Source organism: Theropithecus gelada, chromosome 10, assembly GCF_003255815.1.
Source record: "Theropithecus gelada isolate Dixy chromosome 10, Tgel_1.0, whole genome shotgun sequence".
Taxonomy (NCBI): Eukaryota; Metazoa; Chordata; class Mammalia; order Primates; family Cercopithecidae; genus Theropithecus; species Theropithecus gelada.
In genome coordinates, this window is record NC_037678.1 from 65,462,109 (window position 1) to 65,476,993 (window position 14,885).

Consider the following 14,885-nt stretch of genomic DNA (forward strand, 5'->3'; position numbering starts at 1 on the left):
GTCCCACTACTTGGGAGGCTGAGGTAGGAGGATCACTTGAGCCTGGGAGGTGCAGAGTGCAGTGAGCTGGGATTGCACCACCGCACTCCACCCTGGGGGACAAAGAGAGACCCTGTCTCAAAAAAATAAAAGACGGCTGGGTGCGGTAGCTCACGCCTGTAATTCCAGCACTTTGGGAGGCCAAGGTAGGCAGATCACTTGAGGTCAGGAGTTTAAGACCAGCCTGGCCAACATGGTGAAACCCTGTCTCTACTAAAAAGACAAAAATTAGTCAGGCGTGGTGGTGGGCGCCTGTAATCCAAGCTACTTGGGAGACTGAGGCAGCAGAATCACTTAAACCCAGGAGGTGGAAACTGCAGTGAGCTGAGATCGTGCCACTGCACTACAGCCTGGGCAACACAGTGAGACTCCATTTCAAAAAAAATAATAAAAATAAATAAATAAAATAAAATAAGAAAAAGAAAAAATCTATCATGTGGCATATTCATCAAATGTATACTGAGCTACTATGTGCCACACACTACTTTTGGTGTTAAAAACACAGCAGGAAACAAACAAAACTCCCATCCTCAAAGAGCTTGTATTCCAGTGGCAAAAAACATCACATGAAATAAGAATATTATTGGGCAACCCCCTTTGGGTCCCCTCCCCTTATATGGGAGCTCTGTTTTCACTCTATTTCACTCTAGTAAATCCTGCAAATGCAAAAATAAATAAATAAATAAATAAATAAATAAAAATAAGAACATTATTTATCACATTAGAAGGTAAAAGTGCTACGGAAAAAAATAAAGTACAGAAGAGATATTTGGGAAAGTCTACATTTTAAATACAGTAGTCTGTAAAGGCCTAAGAAATAAACATATGGAGTATAGACCTGAAGGAGAAGCAAGTCATAAAGATACCTGGTGGGAAATTATGCTAAGAAGAAAAACCCAATATGGCCAGGTGTGGTGGCTCACACCTCTAACCCCAGCACTTTGGGAGGCCGAGGAAGAAGGATAACCTGAGGTCAGGAGCTCGAGACCAGCCTAGCCAACATGGTGAAACCCCATCTCTACCAAAAATACAAGACATGAGCCAGGCATGGTGACTTGTGCCTGTAATCCCAGCTACTCGGGAGGCTGAGGCATAAGAATCACTTGAACCGGGAAGCAGAGTGGGCGGTGAGCTGAGATCATGCCACTGCACTCCAGTCTGGGGCTCTGTCTCAAAAAAGAAAAGAAAAGAAAAACCAAATGCAAAGATTCTGAATCAGGAGTACGTACACATACAGTGTTTTTTGAGATCAGCAAGGACAGTATAGCTTGAGCACAGTAAGCAAAAGTTAAGAAGTAGATGAGGTAACAGAGGTAGCAGAGGACAGATCCAGAGGGCCTTATGTACCACCACAGTGGAAGCCACTGGAAAGTTTCTTTCTTTTTTCTTAGACAGAGTCTCACTCTGTTGCCAGTCTGGAGTGCAGTGCAGTGGTGCGATCTCAGCTCACTGTAGCCGCAGCCTCCCGGGTTCAAGCGATTCTCCTGCCTCAGCCTCCCAAGTAGCTGGGACAACAGGCAAGTGCCACCATGCCCAGCTAATTTTTGTCTTTTTAGTAGAGATGGGGTTTCACCATGTTGGCCAGGATGGTCTTGATCTCTTGACCTCGTGATCCGCCCGCCTCGGCCTCCCAAAGTGCTAGGATTACAGGTGTGAGCTACCGCACCTGGCTGGAAGCCACTGGAAAGTTCTAAGCAGAGGTGTGATTTGATTTACACTCTAATGGTATTACCGTGTTGAGAATAAACAATACTGTGTGGAGAACAGACCATGCAGGTGCAAGGACAGAGTGGGGGACACCGGTTGGGAGATTACCGCCATAATCCAAGCCCAAGATGATGGTGGCCCAAACCAGGGCAACAGCAGTGAACATGATGAGAAGTGATGAGAGTTAGTCTGGCTAGAATTCAAAGTCAAAGCCTATCAGAACTGCCAATGGACAGAAAGACCTAAGAGAAAGAGGAGTCAAGACACCAATGCTGAATCCCCAATGCCTTGTGTACAGGCAGGCACACAGTATATGAAGATCTAGTGAATGGCTGTGACTAGTATTTTCCCACCTAGACCGTAAATTCCCCTAAAACAGCACCTGTGTCAGAATCCTAATCTTCTCACTCCATGTTAATGAGAGCAGTAACTTTTCTGACTAAAAGTCGAGCACTTAGCATGTTGGGTATGCCCACGCTATGCTGTGCTTTGCACACACCAAATCATTAAATCCTCACATCTAAGTAAGGTGGCTATCTTCTGCATTTCACAGACCAGGAAAGTGAGGCTCAGAAGTAGTTACCTGCCCTAGGATACATCGCTGAGAATCAAACTTCAGGCAATTTGAATCCAAAGTCTGCTTTTAACCACTTTACTATTCTAAACTTCTCAAATAATGAAACGGTGAGCCACTGACTCATTCATGTGTCACCCTGGGCAAGTAAGTTCCCTTCTGTGGGATTCCAACTTCTCATCTGTCAAATGGTAGTAACAAGACTACATGCTTCCAAAGTTACGATGAGGCTACATGAGATTCCACCCTGCAGGGCGTCTACTCAGTAACTTCCGATGCAGTCAACTTTACTGAGTTCTTAGGGCCATGCGCTGTTCTAAACTATGCACGAAGATTATTTCACTTAATAGAGCAACTCAACGAGGCAGACAACGTGACTAATTTGACTAACTTACTTTACACATGAGAAACTGAGGTGCGGAGGGGTTAAATAACCTGCTTTGGGTTACACAATGAATACGTGGCCGACTGCAAGTTTGCACCCACAGTGTCACTTCAGAACTTATGCTCCAGGCTCCCAGAGAGAAGTGAGGGGTTTTCTTTGCCCCTTTCACTGAAGGGGAAACTACAGCCGAAAGGACAATCTGGCCGAAACCTCACACGGAGTAAGGGGCAGCACCGGGACCAGAACCTTAGGCCGCCTGGCCCAGGAGCCCGCGCGAATGAAATGAATGAGTGAGGCCAGGCCTATGGCTAAGGGCGGCCGCAGTCCCCACGGCTGGGCCTCGGGGCGACCCGTAGCTCCGCGCTGCACCCCTCCCCCAGGCACCAACCCCTCCAGGTCGCGGGCACTCCCACCAGCTCGCAGCCCTCCTTCGGACCCTCGACCCGACAGCGCCCCAGCCAGAGCTTGTGCCCATGCCCCTGTCCCGCAGGGGAAGGGGATCCCGCCTGGCCGGCTCTCGAGCGGCGACGAGTAGCCTCCCGCGGGCGACAGCCCTCTCCCCAAAGAGTGCCGGCCGTGGGGCCCTATCGATAAGCCACGCGCAACTCCTCACCCGGCGGCGCCATTCCTCCGAGCAGGTCCCGCCGGAGTCCGAGCCGCAGGCTGACTTCCGCTCGGGAAAGTGGCTCCAAGAGCCCGCCACAGGGGACGCCAGGGACTCGCGGCAGGCTCTGCGGGCCAGGATGAGTTCTAAGCACAGGTCAGTGTCGGCGGCCCCGCTGAACTTCGACGCTTCCAGCAGCCGCGGCCGGGATCTCAGTCCTCCCGCGCACAGGCCCTTGCAGTTCCCGAGGACAGACCCGCCTCCCCCCCGCGCCCAGGCCCACTTGGAACCGACCGTCTCGCAACGCTCCTATTCCGGGAGCTACCGGGACGTGGTTGGGCCAGGCCTCGGGGTGGGCCCGAGACGGGGCCGCTTCTGATTGGCGCATCTGCTGTCACTCACTCGTCTTTCTGCTGCCCGGCCCATTTTAAAGGAAAAGGAAGGGTCTCGACAGGAGGGGATAGCTTAGAAGGGATTTTTTTTTTTTTTTTTTCCCCCCCTCTAGTAAATTGTGGCAGTTTCTGGCCGGGCGCAGTGGCTCACGGCTGTAATCCCAGCACTTTGGGAGGCCGAGGCGGGCGGATCACCTGAGCTCAGGAGTTCGAGATCAGCCTAGGCAATACGGTGAAACCCCATCTCTACTAAAAATACAAAATTAGCCGAGCGTGGTGACACTTGCCTGTAATCCCAGCTACTCGAGAGGCTGAGGCAAGTGAACCTCTTGAACCTCGGAGGCGGAGGATGCGGTGAGCCGAGATTGCGCCATTGCACTCCAGCCTTTGCAACAAGAATAAATCCCCGTCTCACCGAAAAAAAAAGAAAGAAAATTATGTCAGTTTTTTCCAAAGATTATCCCTTGGGTTGTTAATAACTGACCTACGAGTGACGTTTTATCTGATTTGCAGAGCAATGCAGTAACTCATAGAGAACATATTAGGCCAGTTTTACAGGCTCATCACGGAAGTGGCTCACCCAGGAACACCGCTCTAATAACTAGCGCCAATTACTGAATGTTTACAGTATAACCCGACACTGTGCCGAGGGCTCTACAAACATTATTCTTTTCTTTCCTTTTTTATTGGTACGGGATCTTGCTCCGTCGCCTGGGCTGGAGTGCAGTGGTGTGATCATAGCTCACTGCAGCCTCGACATCCTGGGCTCAAGCGATCCTCCTGCCTCAGCCTCCCAGGTAGCTGGGACTGCTGCCACGCGCCACCACGCCCAGCTAATCTTTTAAAATTATTTTTGGTAGATACCACGTCTCGCTTTGTTCCCCAGGTTGGTCTGGAACTCCTGGGCTCAAACGATCCTCCAGCCTTAGCCTCCCAAAGTGCTGAGATTACAGGCTAATCCCATTTTAAAGAGAAGGAAACAGATTTGAACCTAGGCAGTCTAACTCCAGAATCTGTGCTTTTAACTACAGTTTTATGAACGTATAAAGTATGCACAATATAACTCTTATTAACGTTATTATTGTCCCAAATGTTATCCCACATGGGAGAGAGTCAGTTCTTTCTGTGTGTCTATTATGATAGCCACTAGCCTTATGTGGATATTTAAATTTGAATTTAAATGGATTAAAATTAAGTAAAATTTAAAATTCAGTCTCTCATTTGTAGTAGCCACGTTTCAAGTGCTCAGTAGCCACAGATAGCTAGTGGATATCAGTTTTGACAGCTCAAAAGTATAGGACATCTTCATTATCGCAGAAAGTTCCATTGGGCAGTGCTGATGTAGAATATATAAAGAATTCTCCCAAGAGAATATATGTAGAATATATATGTAGAATTCTATATATGTAGAATATATAAAGAATTCTCTCCAAGTCAAGAATAAGACAACCAACCAGTGGTGTGCTGGAGTTGTCTCATACTGTCTTGAGAGAGTCCATTGTTAAATTTTCAGTAATTTTGCAAATTGGTTAAATATAGCCATTTAGAAAATTATATCAACTTAGGATGAAATAAACTATATTGAAAACAAAACTCATTATTTCCTAATTATTTCACTACATTTTACATTTTCTCTTTTGTGGTTGCTTATATCTGTTGAAACTGTGTGATGGAAATATATGACGGTATGCCATTGCACATCTCTTCCCAAGGTAGTATCGGTAGCTTGATTTTGGCCATGATGGGAGTATTTACACCACAGACTTAGCATATGCAGCCAGGAATGGTGGCTCAGTCTATAATCCCAGAGCTTTTGGGAGGCTGAGGTAGGAGGATCACTTGAGTCCAGGAGTTCAAGACCTGTCTGGGCAACACAGCAAGACCCTGCCTCTACAAAAAATTTTTTTAATTAGCCAGGTGTGGTGGCTCACATCTGTGGTCCTAGTGACTAGCTGTGGGCCACAGATGGGAGCCACCACACCTGACTAATGAAAAAGAAAAAGACCAACAATAACAAATGTTGGCAAGGATGTGGAGCACAGGATCTCTCATATCCTGCTGATGGAAATGTAAAGTGGTACAACCATTTTGGAAACAGATTGACAGCTTCTTTGTTGTTGTTTGTTTGTTTTGAAACAGAGTCTCCCTCTGTCACCCAGGCTGGAGTGCAATGGCACAATCTTAGTTCACTGCAACCTCCGCCTCCTGGATTCAAGCGATTCTCCTGTCTCAGCCTCTCGAGTAGCTGGGATTACAGGTGCATGCCACCACACTGCCCAGCGAAATTTTTTTGTATTTTTAGTAGAGACGGGGTTTCACCATGTTGGCCAGGCTGGTCTCAAACTCCTGACATCTAGTGATCCACCCACCTCAGCCTCCTAAAGTGCTTGGATTACAGGCGTGAGCCACTGGTTGTTGTTTTTTAAGAGGCAAGGTCTGTATCTGTCGCTCAGGCTGGAGTACAGTGATGGAATCATAGCTCACTGCCACCTTCAACTCTTGGACTCTAGGATCCTCTTGCCTTGGCTTCCTGAGTGACTGGCACTACGGGCACATGCCACCACCCTCAGCTAATTTTTTGTAGAGATCAGATTTTTTAAATTTTTTGTAGAGATTGGATTTTGCTATGTTACCCAGGCTTGTCTCAAACTCGTAGTCTCAGGCAATTCTTTCGCCTTAGCCTCCCAAAGGCACCGGGAATATAGGCATGAAACATAGCACGTGGCCAGTAAGCGTCTTAAGAAGTCAGTTATACAATCTACCATACAACACAACCATTCTGCTTCTAGAGGGTTTGTTTTTAATGAACTCATTTTTTATTAAAGATATATGCATACAGGACGAGGTTCAAACTTCATTGGTTTGGGGTTTCCTTCCAAAATTGTTTTACTGGCTGGGCACGGTGGCTTACACCTATAATCTCCAAACTTTGGGAGGCCAAAGTGGGCAGATCACCTGAGGTCAGGAGTTTGAGACCAGCCTGGCTAACATGATGAAACCCTGTCTCTACTAAAAATATAAAAATTAGCCGGGCGTGGTGGCGGGCACCTGTAATCCCAGCTACTTGGGAGGCTGAGGCAGGAGAATCACTTGAACCCAGGAAGCAGAGAGGTTGCAGTGAGCCGAGATTGCACCACTGCACTCCAGCCTGGGCGACAAAGTAAGACTCTGTGTCAAAAAAAAATAAAAATTAAAAATAATTTTAAAAAATGAATTCCATAAGTAGTGTTTTTGCTTTTGTTTTTCTTCTAGAGACAGGTTCTCTCCATCAATTAAGCTGGAGTGCAGCGGTGCCATCATAGCTCACTGCAGTCTTAAAGTCCTGGGCTCAAGGGATCCTCCTGCCTCAGCTCCTGAGTAGCTAGGACTACAGGCACATGCCACCATACCTAGGTAATTTTTTACTTTTTTGTAGAGATGAGGTCTCACCGTGTTGCCCAGGCTAGTCTCAAAGTCCTGAGCTCAAGCAGTCCTCCCTCTTCATCCTCCCAAAATGCTGAGATTACAGAGTGAGCCACCATGCCCACCCTCCATACATTTTTTTTTTCACGTATGCCAGCATTTGTGTGTGTGTGTTTCTGTGTGTATAGACATATACTTAATTACTTTTGTGAAAATATTGTTTTGTTTTAATAAAAAGTGTCATATCCATTGTTTGACAGCTTGCTTTTTCATTCATTAATCTATGCTAAACATTCAGTAAATAGAGACCTGCTCAGTCGTTCACTCTACCAGTAATTGTTGAGCACTTCTGTATGTCACTGTTCTAGACTCCTAGGATACATTCATGAACAAAGCAGCCAAAGATTCTTGCCCTCATGAAGTTTACATTTTAGCAGGAGGAAATAAATGACAAACAATGAACACCATAAATAAGTGAAAGATATATTGGAAGGTGTTACATGCTATGGTAAAAAGAAAAAGAAAGGTTAAGGAGGATAGAGGGAGTTTGGCGAGGTGTTCTACCTCAATCTGGTTTTTGTGTGTTTGTTTGTTTTTTCAGATGGAGTCTCGCTGTGGTACCCAAGGTGGAGTGCAGTGGCGCAATCTCGGCTCACTACAACTTCCACCTCCCAGTTCAAGCGATTCTCCTGCCTCAGTCTCCCGAGTAGCTGGGATTACAGGCATGCGCCACCACACCCAGCTATTTTTTGTATTTTTAGTAGAAACTCGGTTTTGCCATGTTGGCCAGGCTTGTCTCAAACTCCTGATCTCAGGTTATCTGCCCGCCTCGGCCTCCCAAAGTGCTGGGATTATAGGCGTGAGCCACCAACACCCAACGTTGTTTTTAACAGCAGCATAGTATTTCTTACCTGTCCATTCACTCGTGATGAGACTGACAACATGCTAGGTACTGGGGATACAACGGTGACTATGTAGACAAGGTTTCTCTTTAATGGAGTTTATAGCAAATGAACAAGGTAATTGCAGGTAATGGTTAAATACTATGAAAAAAATAAGAAGGTAACTGTGGGACCAGGATGGTGGGAGCTACTTAGTCTAGATTGGTGCTGAATAAATGCCTCTCTCAAAAAGTGACATTTAGGCTTTCAAATGAATGATGAGACAGAAGCAGTCCTGGAAAACTAATTTTTCACATCCTCTCTTTCTTCCTAGGATCTGTAGTCAGGAAGAAGTAGTGATCCCTTATGCCTATGACAGTGATTCAGGAAGTGTGGATTTGGAGCTGAGCAACTTAGAGACTATTAAAAAAGGCTCCAGTAGCATTGAACTGACAGGTAAAAAAGAGAAAGGACTAGAAAGGGGAGGGGAGGGGAAAAGAGAATCTATTTTCAACTTGGGCCAAGACATATTGATTGAGTACTTGATGGGTGACCAGCCCTTGACTAGACTTTGATGATGAATTTGGTCCCTGACTTTGAGACCTTAAAATACGGTTGGCAAAATAAGATGACATACATGGTTCGTGATGTCCAGGAAACTAAGGTTGGTCCTGAGTTCTGCAGAAGAGTCTGAGTGCTTGAGGGATTCTGAGGAGGGAAAGGGCAGCGTGGGATGCCTTGGAGTGGGAGGACTTCATGCAGAAGGTGGGATCTGGATTGGGCTTCAGAATAACTTTCATTCTACAAAACATTTATTGAGTACCAGGAGCTGGGAATACAACAGTGGACATGACCGACATGGTCACTGCCCTCATAGAACTTACATTATTGTGCAGAGAAGAGACCAAAAAGAGTAAACAGTCAGTCACTGAAGTAATTACAACTTGTAGTAAGCAGTATGGAAGAACAGGCTGACACCAAAAATAAGGGCAGTAGGAACCTACTTGAAACTCTGGTTGTCAGAGAACACCTGTATGAGACAGCAAGTGGTATTTAAACCTAAAGGAGGCCTGAAAGATATCAGAGTAACTCATGTGAGTATAGGGAGTATTACAGATAGAGTATAGGGAGTACTACAGATAGACGGGACAGCATGTGCATGACACAGGAAAGATCCTGGTGTGTTTGAAGAACTACCTTCATTCATTCACACATTCATTCAGCAAAGACTTAATGAAGCCCTCCTGTGCTCTAAGCTTAAATCTAGCAGCTGGAGATACAGCATCGAACAGAACAGACACAGTATACCTATGGATGAACAGGCAAATGGAACTCAGTGTAATCAGTGTGATGGGGCTAGGGGAGCCAGAGTGGATATAGAGCGGTTTATTAGTGACTAGGGGATACGTAGCCAAAATGGGCAAAAAGGGATACAAGAAAGGCATCCTGGAGCTGCGACTTGAAGGATGAGTAGGAGTTAGCAAGGCAAAGATAGATAAGGGAAGGTGGGGGAGAAGAAGGAGAAAAACTCAGGCAGAAGGAACAGCCCGTGCAAAGATCAGAATGAGAACATGGCTTCAATTATTGCAATTAGTGGATGATAGGAGTATGGCAGGAAGTGGGTAGAGTTTGCAGAAGAGGCATTCAAGAAATCAAAAAATACAAAAGTCGAGTGGTGGCCGGGCGCGGTGGCTCACGTCTGTAATCCCAGTACTTTGGGAGGCCGAGGCGGGTGGATCACCTGAGGTTAGGAGTTCAAGACTTTGGCCAACATAGCGAAACCCTGTCTCTACTAAAAATACAAAAATTACCCGGGGGTGGTGGCATATGCCTGTAATCCCAGCTACTTGGGAGTCTGAGGCACAAGAATCGCTTGAACCCAGGAGGCAGAGGTTGCAGTGAGCCAAGATTGCGCCACTGTACTCCAGCCTGAGCAACAGAGTGAGACTCTGTCTCAAAAAAAAAAAAAAAAAAAAAAAGAATGGTAAAAATCTTCAGATGAAAGAGGTGTTAAAGGGGAAGTACTACTGGGATCAGTTCTTTGCATGTATTACCTCATTTAATTGTTATAATAACCTTGTTTTACAGATGAGGAAACAGGTTTCAGGAGGCAAACTAACTTGATAAAGGTCATACAAGTAGTAAGTGGTAGAGCCAAGAGTCAAACTAGTCTCAAACTGAGATTTAAAGTCCGTGCCCTTAACCATTCTGCTACAGCTCAGTCCCAAAGGCTTTTGTAGCTTAGGAGGCCCTTAGAGAACATTGAATTTATAATTGAGAAAACTGAATCTAGGAGATAGGATGGGACTTGGTTAAGGTCATAGGGCAAGTAGCAAAGGTGAGAGCCAGAGGTACTCCCCACTAAACCTCATCACTTTACATAGTACGGAGGCATCATCCAGTGTCTTTCTTTTCAATGTTAGACTTGGACATCCCTGACATCCCTGGACTCCATTGTGAGCCCCTGTCAGACAGCCCCAGACACCTGACCCGACAGGACCCGCTCAATGAGGCCATTGTTGACAAGCTGATCCAGTCCATCCAGAGGGGTTTCAGTGGTGAGCTAAAGGTATGCACAAGCAATTTTTATGAGTTATCCAACTTATTCCTCCATTTAACAAATATTTTAAACATATTATTTCTCGATTATGCAAATAATTTTATATTATAGGTTATAAAACATGTTTATATTTATATTTATAATACATATATTTACATATATTTATACTTTATACGTTATGAAATTAATGTAAAAACAAAACCATAATAAAAATTAAAAGCTGATCTTCTCTAATTCCAGTCTCCTCAAATAACTACTGCTGACCTTTTTATTTATTTTTTTTAGACTTTTTTTTTTTTCTGAGACAGTGTCTCACTCTGTTGCCCAGGCGGGAGTGCAGTGGCACGATCTCAGCTCACTGCAACCTCTGCCTCCCAGGTTCAAGCGATTCTCCTGCCTCAGCCTCCTGAGTAGCTGGGATTACAGGCACGTGCCACCTTTGCCCAGCTAATTTTTGTAGTTTTAGTAAAGACGGGTTTTACCATGTTGGCCAAGCAGGTCTTGAACTCCTGACCTCAAGCAGTCAACCTGCCTTGGCCTTCCAAAGTGCTGGGATTACAGGCATGAGCCACTGTGCCCAGTCCTCTATGGCTTTTAAGTCCCATTCACCCAATCAACAAGTAATGAATGAACAGCTACCATTTATAAGGCACTGTGCTAGATGCAGGGAAGAAGTTGGAGTAGTAAGATTACAGACTTTTCACAGATAAACAAACTGGGCCACAAACAGACCAAGACCCTGTCTCAAAAAGTATAATACTATTCAGCAATAAAAGGAGGGAACTATTGATACAACAGCAGAGATAAATCGCAGAGGCATTGTGTTGAGTGAAAGAAACCAATCAGAAAAGGTTATAGACTGTGTGATTCCAGTTGTGTGACATTCTTGAAAAGACAAAACCATAGTGATGGAGAACAGATCAGTGATTCCTAGGAATTAGGGTGGGGAGAGGGTGTGACTAAAAAGGGATAGCAGGAGGGAAATTTAGGGGATGGTGGAACTGTTCCGTATCCTGATTGTGGTGATGGTTACACATGTGTATGTGTGTGTTATAACACATGGAACCATGTGCTCCCCACCAAAATCAGTTTTACTGTATGATACTTTTTTAAAAATCGTGTTATCACTTTGTACCACATAAATATATACAACCATAGTTTGTCAATTTACCAACACACACACACACACACACACACACACACAAAAGAAACACACATACACACAGAGGCTCCGCTGGAAGGAGGATGAGGGAGACTTCAGTAATGCTGGTAATAATCTGTTGCTGGCTACAGGGTGTTTTTTGGTTTGTGAAAATCCACCGACCTGTACATTTTCTTTATGTAGAATACCAATGAAAAATAAAAGTAAAACATTTAAAGTCAGCATGTTGGCCTTCACTTTTGACTTCAGCTAATCATTATACTTCATATCAGCATGGTTTTCTTTCGATTTCTTTGTAGTTAATGAAGGGCTTGGATCGCTGCAGTGAATTGAAACAAAAAAAGCCCATTCCCTGCCTTGAGCTGATTCCACAGTCAATCAGGGAAATAGATTAATACAAAGGTCATTATGTTGGAGGATCGCAAGTGCCATGATAGCAATTTATTCATGTGGTTTGTAGATACACTTAGAAAGGACACTGGACCAGCCAGTCGCAGTGGCTCACGCCTGTAATCCCAGCACTTTGGTAGGCCAAGGCGGGCGGATCACGAGATCAGGAGTTCAACACCAGCCTGGCTAACATGGTGAAACCCCCATCTCTACTAAAGATACAAAAAATTAGCCGGGCGTGGTGGCGGGCGCCTGTAATCCCAGCTACTCGGCAGGCTGAGACAGGAGAATAGCTTGAACCTGGGAGGCGGAGGTTGCAGTGAGCCGAGACGATGCCATTGCACTCCAGCCTGGGCAACAGGGTGAGACTCTGTCTCAAAAGAAAAAAGAGAAAGGACACTGGACCCTGCTTCAGGAGCAAACGCATTCTCCAAGTCTTAAGATATATAGAGATTTTTTTTTCTTTTTTGAGACAGAGTCTTGCTCTGTTGCCCAAGCTATAGTGCAGTGGCACATTTTGGCTCACCGCAACCTCCATCTCCCAGGTTCAAGCGCACCTGTAGTCCCAACTACTCGGGAGGCTGAAGTACAAGGATCCCATGAGCCCAGGAGATGTAGACTGCAGTGAGCGGTGATCTTGCCACTGCACTCCAGCCTGGATGACAGAGTGAGACCCTGTCTTTAAAAAAAAAAAAAAAAAAGGTTCTACGATAAATAGGTTTTATATAAATAATTAGAAAAAGAGGCCGGGTGCAGTGGCTCACACCTGTAATCCCAGTACTTTGGGAAGCCGAGGCAGGCGGATCATCTGAGGTCAGGAGTTCGAGACCATCCTGGCCAAGATGGTAAAACCCCATTTCTACTAAAAATACAAAAATTAGCTGGGTATGGTAGCACATGCCTATAATCCCAGCTACTTGGGAGGCTGCTGCAGGAGAATCATTTGAACCCAGGCACACCACTGCACTGCAGCCTGGGTGATAGAGCATGACTCCATCTCAAAAAAAAAAAGAAAAAGAGAGGCCAGGCGTGGTGGTTCACACCTGTCATCCCGGCACTTTGGGAGGCCAAGGCAGGCGGGTCACTTGAACTCAGGAGTTTGAGACCAGCCTGGGCAACATAATACAAATGATTAGCTGGACGTGGTGGTGCGTGCCTGTGGTCCTAGCTACTTGGGAGGCTGAGGCGGGAGGATTGCTTGAGCCCAGGAGGTTGAGGCTGCAGTGAGCTGAGATCACACCACTGCACTCCAGCCTGGGCAACAGAGCAAGACCCTGTCTTTAAAAAATAATAATAAGGCCGGGCGCGGTGGCTCAAGCCTGTAATCCCAGCACTCTGGGAGGCCGAGGCGGGTGGATCACGAGGTCAGGAGATCGCGACTATCCTGGCTAACATGGTGAAACCCCGTCTCTACTAAAAATACAAAAAACTAGCCGGGCGTGGTGGCGGGCGCCTGTAGTCTCAGCTACTTGGGAGGCTGAGGCGGGAGAATGGCGTGAACCCGGGAGGCGGAGCTTGCAGTGAGCCGAGATCACGCCACTGCACTCCAGCCTGGGAGACACAGCGAGACTCCGTCTCAAAAAAAAAAAAAAAAAAAAAATAATAATAATAATAATAAAAGAAAAAAGAAAAAGAGAATGTTAGTACTCAGAGATTTTATTCTTCCAATCACAACTTGGATTTTAATAGGAAATTTTAAAGGCAAAATAATGAATTTTTAATGATATCGAAAGAACTAGAAGTAACAGAATCAGAGAGGTCACCTTTAGGAAGCTTTTTTGTTTTCGAGGCGGAGTCTTACTCTGTCACCCAGGCTGGAGTGCACTGGCGCTGTCTCAGCTCACTGCAACCTCCGCTTCCCGGGTTCAAGTGATTCTCGTGCCTTAGCCTCCCGAGTAGCTGGGACTACAGGCACGTGCCACCATGCCTGGCTCCTGTTTTGTATTTTTAGTAAAGACAGGATTTCACCATGTTGGCCACTCTGGTCTGGAACTCCTGACTTCAAGTGATCTGTCCACCTTGGCCTCCCAAAATGTTGGGATTACAGGCATGAGCCACTGTGCCCAGCCTAGGAAGCTTAATCAGGCAGCACTACCCAGGACAGGCAGGTAGAAAGCAAAGACTAAGAGTGGGGAGAGCCAGGATGGAACAAGAAGCTGAGAGGAGAGCTGAGGTACCAAAGCAAGGCAGGGCCAGTAGACAAGGAATTTCACCGACATCTTCCATAATTTACTCATTCCTTGTAATAAAAGACTAATATTGGATTGAAAGAGATGTCAGATATTTAAAGCATTCCAAGAAACTTTTCAAAAGCTCTTCACAGTTATTCAAATAAGATTATAACATATAATTATATTTTTATCATTTTTCCACAAATTCAGGGTGAACTTGAAAAGCTGACATTCCTAGGATCTCTGTCTTCTCTCAGCCGAGCTTTACCTTATGATGAAACCACAGAATCATTCATTCACAGCCATATAGCAGACATTGTGCATACCTTAAATGTAAGTATTATGACCTTATCACAAATGACTGGGATCACATAAATTCAGTGACTTGGCCGAAGCATTTGTTTAGTGGCTTCACCTATGTTATCAATTCACTTGAACTCTTCTCGTATCAGTATCTCCACATGGAGGAGCAGTATTCATGGCTACCCCACACATGTAATCACCCTTGAAAATCAATTAAAAGAAGAGTAGAAAGGACAGCAACAGCATTTGAATTTCTCAGCAAGGCCAATGCTACATTCTCATGAATCAAGCAGTAGTTCCCAGACAGTCCCCATA

The 14,885-nt window shown here is 45.4% G+C and overlaps 2 protein-coding genes across 9 annotated transcripts in view; one reads left to right on the plus strand and one right to left on the minus strand.

Annotated features, from left to right (window-relative positions):
• Window positions 1–3,641, minus strand: part of RPN2 (ribophorin II) — a 59,933-nt gene extending 56,292 nt beyond the window's left edge. For all 7 annotated transcript variants that reach the window (XM_025400137.1, XM_025400135.1, XM_025400136.1 and 4 more), the window contains exon 1: window positions 3,319–3,641. Coding sequence is in view for 6 of the 7 variants with exons in the window: in XM_025400135.1 (XP_025255920.1) it covers window positions 3,319–3,331 (13 nt within the window). In the remaining variant the exon portion in view is untranslated. The remainder of the gene's footprint in view (window positions 1–3,318) is intronic.
• The window catches only part of MROH8 (maestro heat like repeat family member 8), a 77,773-nt gene continuing 65,964 nt past the window's right edge, over window positions 3,077–14,885 (plus strand). For both annotated transcript variants that reach the window (XM_025400128.1, XM_025400129.1), the window contains exons 1-4: window positions 3,077–3,465; window positions 8,319–8,440; window positions 10,408–10,553; window positions 14,478–14,600. In XM_025400128.1, the coding sequence (XP_025255913.1) occupies window positions 3,179–3,465; window positions 8,319–8,440; window positions 10,408–10,553; window positions 14,478–14,600 (678 nt within the window). In that variant the 5' untranslated portion in view covers window positions 3,077–3,178. The remainder of the gene's footprint in view (window positions 3,466–8,318; window positions 8,441–10,407; window positions 10,554–14,477; window positions 14,601–14,885) is intronic.